General features: G+C 47.8%; 1 protein-coding gene across 1 annotated transcript in view; it reads right to left on the bottom strand.

Annotated features, from left to right (window-relative positions):
• Positions 1-255: 255 nt before the first annotated feature.
• The window catches only part of PLEKHO2 (pleckstrin homology domain containing, family O member 2), a gene marked incomplete at its 5' end in the record, with an annotated part of 19,996 nt that continues 11,246 nt past the window's right edge, over positions 256-9,005 (bottom strand). Inside the window, 3 exons of the mRNA XM_010179732.1 lie at positions 256-1,494; positions 3,926-4,024; positions 6,369-6,473. Coding sequence (XP_010178034.1) covers positions 256-1,494; positions 3,926-4,024; positions 6,369-6,473 — 1,443 coding nt within the window. The remainder of the gene's footprint in view (positions 1,495-3,925; positions 4,025-6,368; positions 6,474-9,005) is intronic.

Genomic DNA, 9,005 nt, shown 5'->3' on the forward strand with positions numbered 1-9,005 from the left:
GAGAGCATTCACATTTTTGAAACCGTTCAATGTCCTGTAACCTTCTGCTGTGCTAAGAGGATTAGAACCTGACTGGTATGTACAGCGTGAAGAAAGAGAGAAGGATGCTATAACTGAAAGCTCAATTCTGTCCCATAAACATGGTGTGTGCACAGCAAAACACCACCTTTACAACACTGGCCTAGCAATGGTACAAATCATAAATGGCAAATGTTTAGCTTTGATTTTGAGAAAGAAGTCTTTTGGAGGAGTATGTCAGGGAGCACTTCTCCTGTAAAGAGTCACCAGATCCTTTTGCTTTTCTTTCTGTTTCTGTGTTGCTTCTTTTTTCAGTTCTCCAAGACTTTTAATTTCTTGCAAAACTTGTGTAGCTTGCCGAAGTTGTTCGACTGCCTCATTGAGCAATGTCTCTGCCATCGCTGGGGGTCCATTCCCCTCCTGGGCCTGTTCCAACCCTTCACGCAAAACCTTCTGCAGAAGTTTTTCTGCCTTTTCCCTTTCGTTTGCAACTTTCTCCTCCATTTTAGCTAAGCAGTGATGGGAATCCTTGGGGAAACCTGGCCTTGGCAGTGCTCTCTGTGTATTTTTTGAATCAGACAGCAAGTCTCCCAGAGAAGAACTGCGAAGTTTGAGACCTGAAGTGCTTTCTACAGATGCTTTCTTCTCAATAGTTGCTTTTACACTCTCATGGACTGTTTCTGTAGCTAAGGAAGTCTCTGTCTCTTCTGCTGAACTTTGCTGTTCCTTCTCAGCAGAGGTGCTCCCATTTCTCCCTTCAGTTTCAGCCACTGGGGATGTGGACTCTGCTACCTCGCTGGCTGTGATCCCATTCACCGGGGGATCGGAGCTGCCAGACTCCAGGTCTTCCTGAACCACAGCTTCCAGGCCACCATGGCTGGAGTTCATGGTGACTAGCATTTTTTCGGACAGAATTTTAGGAGGAACAGGAGGCTTCGTAACATCTGCAGTGGCAGTCTCAGCAAGGTTGTCTTTGCTACTTTCTCCTGATGATTTCAAGTCCTCTGTGGTTTTAGGCTCAAGGACTGGTTGGTCCCAAGCGACTTTTAGCTTGTCTGGTGTGCTCTTAGGAAGAGGAATTGGAGCTTTCGCTATGCCCCTGTTGCTGGCCTCAACGGGGCTCTCTCTGTTCTCCTCACTTGGTGCTTGGGATCCTTCCACGTTGTCCTCTGGGCTCACAGAGTCCTCTTCCTTGGCATTTACGTTGTCCTTTGATGCTACACTTTCCTTAAGCTTCTTATCTGGAGGCAATGGAGGAGACAGAGGTTTTTTATGTTCCTGGTCAGGAACATCGTTCTCTGCATCTTGGTTTTCTTTTGTGCCAGTGGGTTTTGTAGGTGGCATAGGTGGCTTTGGCATTTCTTTCTGAGGTGGCGCATTGTCACTGTCACTAATGGTGGAATCAAAGGTTGGGGGTCCGTTGTCTACCATATCCAGGTCTAGTCGCAGGATCCCATCCGATGTAGACTTGGCAGCCTGAAACACAAGAGAGACCTTTTTCAGTATCTACCCCATTGCCAATCCTGTGCTCCATCCTTTAACTCCAAGCTAAAGTGCAAGTCCCTCACAACCTGCATGGCAAGCGAGGGGTTGCTGCTTCACTCATCCACCCTGTTTATACTTAAATCTGTCAAAACTGCAAGGAGAATCTGGCCGATAACAAAAGCAGTGCTCTTAAGAGCAGCTTTTTCTGTAGTTCAAGAGCAATCTATGGAGCTTGCACTTCTCCAAACAGCATCACCCTTTGCTACCCTCAAACAGCAGCCGCCAGCTCTGCCAGCGTTACTCTAATGAGTGAAACCCAACATGATCTGCTATGCTAAAATTTAATGAGCTATGATAATCACAAATACCAAGCATTTCACCCAACGAAGAAGAAAGTCGTGTCAAATCATGCAAATCTCGAGTGAAGCACTTCCACCCCCCTGCATAGCCCCACCTCTTCCCCAGACCATCACGTTCTGTGAACATCATCAGCGTTTTGCTGCCTAGTTATTTTCTGCCTGGTAGTGCAGCAGCTTGCATGAGAATATCAAAGCCAATAACCATAAGCAGTCAAGAATTCGGACAAAAGCATGAAACTTATTTTACTACTTCCTTTGAGAAGAACGTCTCAAAGCCTGCTCCCCAATAACCTTATTGCTTGGTTTTCCTGTCGGTGCTAAGCAATCAGCTCTGCCATATTTTAATTCTTTATTCTGTGGTAGCTGCATCCTTCTGCCCTTCATTTCCAGCATGCCTACCCAAATCACCCCTCCTTTCTGCTTTTGGGACTCATGTTTTTACCTGAACATCTCAAACAAGTTGATCTTTAGATCACTTGGCCAAGGCTACTATTGCAATACTATTGCAATACTATTGCAAGCCTTCTGCTTGCTTCCTCCAACCTGATGTCATCCCTGTCTCACTGGGGCCAAGCCAGTTAAACCTCCTTCAAACCACAGGCTGTGTGCAAATCACTCCAGCAGAGGGGTTTTCCTAAAAAGGATGGACTTTGTAAAGACATTGCAGCGTGTAAGCTCAGTGCCCCGGAGGGAGAAATGTGGTGACAGTTCCTGTGTCAGGGAACCCAAAACCACACGAAGGCCCTGCAGACAGGGCCGGACTCCTGCAGAGTTTCATTAAAGTCTCTCTTTGCCTTTCCTGCCCCTCAGAGAGATGGAGGCAAGCTGCATCCTGGCTCCTTGGCCCTGACCCATCCTCACCTGGCCCGCTCTGACACCGAAAATCATCGTTCATCCCATTTCCTTCATGACACGGCAGCCAGCAGCCGTGATACACATCTTTCTGCAGGCTCTATCCCCTCCCTTTCCCCTCATTCCTGCCTCTGAATTTGTAAGCCAGTTTGCCCTGAATTTGACTGAAGGTGAGAGGTCTCACAGGTATACTTGGAAGTATCTCATGAAAATAGTGAGCAAAGCAGGGGAGAGAGATGTTTTTAGTGGCTAGGGAAGGGCTTCCTACCTTACCAAACCCATATTAGGTAACAGAGAATCCACACTTCATTGCTGCTTGACCTCTTTTCATGTTTTCTTCTGCGGTTTTCTGGAGGAGTGGATGGGAATCTATGATTTATTCCCATGCATTTCTCTAGAAAAGAGATTCTCCCTCCATTTCTATGCAAAGTAAAAAATCTCAGGGCATCTCATTTTCTGCATGAAAGTCATCCGAGCGCGGCGCAGATACATAAGTCAGAGTCTTGGAAGTTTGAAGAAAGAAGGTTTGATTTAAAAATCTTCCGTGGTTGAGATTAATGCTCCGCTAAAATATCAATCTGTCTGTGGAAACTTCTTCATAAATCACAGGAATCAAACATTAGTAAGAACTTCTCCCATGGAAGTGAACTGCGGGTTTATTTTGTGGTGCTTTTTCCTTGTTTTTATTTTTTTTTTCAAGTGACAGATCCAGAAAATCAGTTAAGAGTAGACAGGCTAGTCCATAAAACTGCCTGGGAGAATAATGTATTCTGTTTCAGACCTAAGGAAGGGCTTGTGAGCTTGAAAGCTCATCTGCTTTGTCCAGTTAGCTTAATAAAAAATACAGCTTCTCCCCGTAGACTCTGCAGTTCTTCTACCTGCAGACCACTGTGGCTACAAAATCACCACTTCTTCGAAAATAAATATAGAAGCTTTGGTCTCCTCTGATTAAAGTGAAACTATAATGCTCTCACCAGACGGCGAAGCAGCTCGTAAGTTATGGAAAGCTAAATATATCGTAACATGTTGCAGCAACTACGGATCTATGGGAACCTGGAGCTTTGTTAGAGAGATGCTGGTGCAGTCTTTATCAGAGGAAGCTGTTTCCCTTGTCAGCCTGGGGTTTTCCTGGGGTTTTGTACCTCAGTGGAAGGAGCAGCTCTTGGTGATGGCAGGTATGAGATGGCTCACTCCAGGGTGGGTGCGCTTACCTCCTTTAGGTGACTTCTCGTGGGTGGCCTGCGTCCCTGGGCAATTTTCACTCTGTCCCGAGTTACATGGTCCAAGGAAAGGCTCTCGTCTACTTTCACCTTTAAAAGGGGGAAGAGGAGGGAAAGAAACAAGGAAGAGGGTCATTAATTTATCAAGATATGTCTGTACAGTTCTCAGTATCACACATGAAGTGGTGCAGCTTTTGGATCCAGGAGGGTTTGGAATATTTCATCACTACAGCCGTTGCGTCAGACCTTAGTTACAGCCTGCCACAAAGCCCTGCATGTACCTCATGGATATTTAAGGTATCTGCCCTATACAGAGCCGTGTTTAAAAGGCACTGCAAAGCAAAGCATCCAACCTTCAGAGCTTTGCAATCGCAAGCCTCCCCTCTACCTAAAAGGCAGGGAAGGAAGGACACAAGGCAGCTTTGTTGTCCTTGCTGCAGCCCAGCCTTGGACCAGCTCCTGCATGTGGCAGAGCGCAGCGCCGAAATTGCTGTTGCCATCTTAGAGGTGAAAGCTCATTAATAACCGTGACCTGACTGTGAACTGTACGAGCAGCGCTTCGTTACAGACCTTCCTTTCTACAGCTCTAACGACTGCAGGATGCTGGAGAGAAGGTGTGAGCAGTGACCTGGATTAACTGCAACTCCAGCTGAATTAACACATTTATTTCCTGGAATCAGATGAGAAATCCACTGCCTCCCGCACGTGGGGAGGGAGGTCCCAGCCCCCTGGCAGGTATTGCTCTGTGCTGGCTCTGTGACTGCCCACCCACCCACGCTGCGATGGCTGAGGGCTGCAGTCTGCTCCACGCAGTCCTGGTGAAACGTCAGCATGTCCTTGGTTTGCTGGCCACAAGTTTATACAATGGGAGAGCTGGTGAGAGTGAAATAGAGATTTAGAAGGAAAAAAACGGGTCCCAATCCTTGGCTGATATGGCAGAGTGGTTTTACAGTTCTTCAGCAAAGAACAGCTAATCCAAGGCAGCTGAGGGCTTGACCCATTAGCTTGTGCCTGGCCTGTACTTTAAATCTGAGGTCTGATCCTTACTGGAATGATGGAGAATTAGATGCCGGCTCCCTCTGAGAACCCTGGCCCTCGGAAGGACGATAACCCCAGGCCATGGGCCAGGGAGGTGACCTGAGATGCCACCTTGCTGTGCTGCTGAGGGGGTGTGCAGAGTTTGCTGCCCAATGGAGAGCTCAGAGCCACGTGCCATGCTCCTCCAGGCAGCTCTGGGGTCCCAGCAGCAAGGGCTGAGGTGCATTGCATTACAAAACACCACATCCCCCACCCGCTGAAACAGCTACGCTCTCCACTGCTGGATTTTCTCTTCTCAGGCTGCTGCTCGTCCCACTTGGTCCCTTTAATTCCATGTGCTGCTTCCCAGTTGGTCCAAGGGCCCAACAAACCACTACATCCCACTACCAGCAAAACCTTGATGAAAAAGGAGCCATGTTCCAGCCTCTCCTCCTGCTTTTGCCCTCTGCTGAATAAAAGCAAAGCCCAAGCTCTCAAAGTTTGCATCTCTAGCATGGTGTCTGCAGCATTAGCCTTTTTCTTAAAACTTTTACTCATTGCTTTGGCTTCCTTTGCTAAATAGATCTTGCTGATTGCTTCGTCCCCTTGTCACCCTGCCCATTTCTTCTTGTGTCATTCCCGTGATGGTGGTTTTGTGCACTTCCTTTCAGTTACTGAAACAACTGCAGAGCAGCTACTGCTGCTCTGGTGTAGCTCAGGGCTGACTTACAAGCTAACAGGGAGCAGGGCAAGGTTAATCAGGCTTCTAGGATGTGCAATTTTCACCCTGCCCTTTGCACAGCGGGATGGAAGGAGAATTTGGGAGCGCAGGTGTGCTGGGGCCAGCTGAGAAGCAGGCAGGTTTGGCTGGGGCCATGGAGTAACTTTCCACCAGACTTCTCTCCAGACTGCAGGCGGAATAGCTGGTGGACTGAGTCACTTTAGATTTTTCCAGTCTTCAAGACTGGGCTATGTCCTAACCAAATACCTCAATTTCCAGGCTGTTTGGTGCTGAGGATCATGGCAGCGTGCAGTAGATGGATCTCTCCGGGCTGTGGCCCCAGCTTTACACAACTCAGCGCTGCAGCTGCTTCCATCAGGAGAAGGAAACACCCCTGCATCTGCTGATCCCAAACCCACTGGAGCCACCAGACCATCTCCTGCTGACTTTGGTGAGCTCTTGTGCCCCATGAGCCTCCTGAGGAGAAGTTAGCACTTAGCAGCACAGACCATCCCTCTGGCACACCATCTACATCCTGATTTGCTGTAAATACCATCTTGCTCTCTCCTTTGCCCATGGCTGGCATGCAGGAAGGACAGGGAGGACTGAGGCTGGAGCAAGTTCTGCTTTCAGCTGAAAAAGCAGTGGGTGAGAACTGACACAGAAATACAGGAGTTTACAAACTGTTCCTCTTACCTCATCAAATACTTTGTTTTTGCCTCTATTGATCCCTTCATTAAGAGCTTTTATCCACGATTCCTTTTCTTCCAAAGTTGGAGCTTGAAATTTGATATCATGAACCTGCAAGAGCAGAGAGACAGTTTTTGCCTAAGCATTCCTTGCCAGGACCAGAGAGGTAGCTCGCTGCTCTCTGTGCATCACTTCAGTTTCTATATTACATCCCATTCCAGCCCGTGTTTAAACTACAGATTCCTTTGTGCTTTGGCAAGTACTTCACTTCATAGCTCCCACAAACAGGATTTTGTTATGCTGAACAGCTTGTTGCTCCAGTTTTATTTTTTGCAAATACTAATTCAGTAAGAAAGTAAGAGTTTCTTCCTTCTGCAAAACACTCCAAATAGCTCTTGGAGCAGCAGCGAATTGTTTGTACAGTGAATGGTCACACTGTGTATAGAGTCAGACTGAAAGTACAAGTCATTTTATTCTGGTTCACATGCAATAAAGTACTTTATCTCCAACTTCTCCCCAGGCTGCAGCGAGCAGCGAGCTCTGCTTGCTTCCCTGTCCCTGCGGCTCTGCAGAACAGAACTGATACGGGTATCTGGGGCTCTGACCTTGGCTGCACTAACCCCAATTCAGCTGAGCATGGATGTGAAGAGGCATAAGGGCAATATAAGGGAAAAAATTAACCGTATCTTGTTCTGTTTGCAAATGAAGAAATAAAGCAGCAAACACTACAGACATAGAATTCCTTGGGTTTGAAGAGCTGTGCTAAGAAGAAGGGACGAGTTGGCCATACAAGAGGGAACTGGCAAGAAGCAGACACAAATAAGGAGGGAGCGCTGGGTGACTGTATGGCCTGTCCTCCCATCTGCCAGCTCTCCTCTTCCTCCAGGGCCATCCCATAGCTGTGCTCAGTTTTAAATCTCTTCTTGACCGCATCAGGGTGTTATTTATTTCACTGCTGTGCTCTCCGAGTGCCTCACCAGTATTATGTAGCTGTGCCCCAAAGCACACTTCAGGTGAGAGAAATATCATCCTTACATTACAGGTGGCTCTATGGCAGATGGGCTTGGATCCAAACTGCTTCATGCCATGCCCTGATCCACACCACACAGGCACACAGAAATGCTCTTGCGCCAAAGAACATCATCAAGGTTGCAAAATTAAGCACTTACTTAAAAATCAGACAATCCCAACGTTGCTGGGGCAGTGCTAACTCAGCCTGCTGCGCATGGTCCTCCTCGCACTGTCCCTAATGACAGGGGCGGCACTTCTTCCTGAGCCACCCCCTCGCGTGTTTTATCCTCGTGGGTCAATATGTCTTATTGATTGCACTCTGCTCAAGCCCTGCCCTGAAAACAGAATTACTGATTCCCCTGACAATCCTTTCTATGCTGCTTATCGCTACAATGTCTGAGGGCTTCACAAATTACTTCGCAGAGCAACTGAAATTATCTCCCTCCTGTAGGTGGGGAGGTGAGATGCAGAGAGGCTCATCCAAAACATTCTAGCAGGGTCATATTTGGAATAGTTTTTTCAGGTATTTAACATCCTATAGGTATTTTGCCACCTTCCCATTGCCTTCAAGAACAGTTGTAGTCCCAGCCTTTTTGTAAATGAGACCCCACATTCTGAAATATCAGCTGTGTCTATAGAAAACAGGGACTATATAAAATGAGGGTGACAAAGATAACGGTGACTGACAGCCAAATGCTCTTAGCAGCTCCCTGTTTTGTTTATGGAGCAAGAAAGCAGCAACTGGTTTGGGTCTCAGCAACCGCTGAAGGTACCATCAGAAACTCTGCAGAATTAAATCCCAATCTCCTTACACCCACTCCTGCTATTTAATTAGAAACCAACTGCCCTTCCTTGCTGCACTTATCCCTCGCTTCAATACCATGGTTTTACATCTGCACATCACAGCGACAAAGTGCCAGACCCTCACAACCAGCACGGCAAGCAGGGAGTTAAGAAGCAATTTGGGGAAATATTATTTATTTTATTAGTTTGCACATAAGGTGACGGGGCCACATGGCTTCCTGAGAGCTCGGAGGAGAGGTTAGCGCCTGAACCGCAGTCTTTTGGAAAAAGAGCCCTTTGTCTGGGGTGCAGAAGGGCCACGCTAACCAGGGAACCTAAGGGAAGGCAAGGCTCCAAAACAGAGCGACAGCCAGATTTTGTTTTAGTCCAAGCAGGCCTGTTTCTCTGTGTGCTTAAAAACTTTTTTGTTTGGAAACGATTTTGCCTCAAAGCTTTGTGATTAGAAAAGCTTATGAGAAAGCTCTGCTTGTGAGCAGCTGAGCTGCTGCACAGCCTGGCAAAGACCTGGCAGCCCGCACCAGGGTTTAGAAATCTCCGTACATGCTGTTCGAGGGAAGGAATCCTGCCCTGCTTCAAGCTTCCTCTTCTAATGCCACTTTCTGTGCCTCATTCTTGACAAAAGCCTCTGGCCTCCCAGAGCTGGGACTGTGACTGAGCGCTGGTGTCAGCAACCCTGCAGCACAGCAGAGAGGAGCCTCGGGGGGACGGTTCCTCCTTAATGAGAAGCCGAGGTGTCCCTCGGGCACGCAACCCTCTGCCGCACGGTGTAACGCTGACCAACCGCCACAGCCACCCACGGCAGACTCTTTTGGTGAGGGCACGAGCCTT

The sequence above is a fragment of the Mesitornis unicolor genome, unplaced genomic scaffold, assembly GCF_000695765.1.
Source record: "Mesitornis unicolor isolate BGI_N332 unplaced genomic scaffold, ASM69576v1 scaffold39762, whole genome shotgun sequence".
Taxonomy (NCBI): domain Eukaryota; kingdom Metazoa; phylum Chordata; class Aves; order Mesitornithiformes; family Mesitornithidae; genus Mesitornis; species Mesitornis unicolor.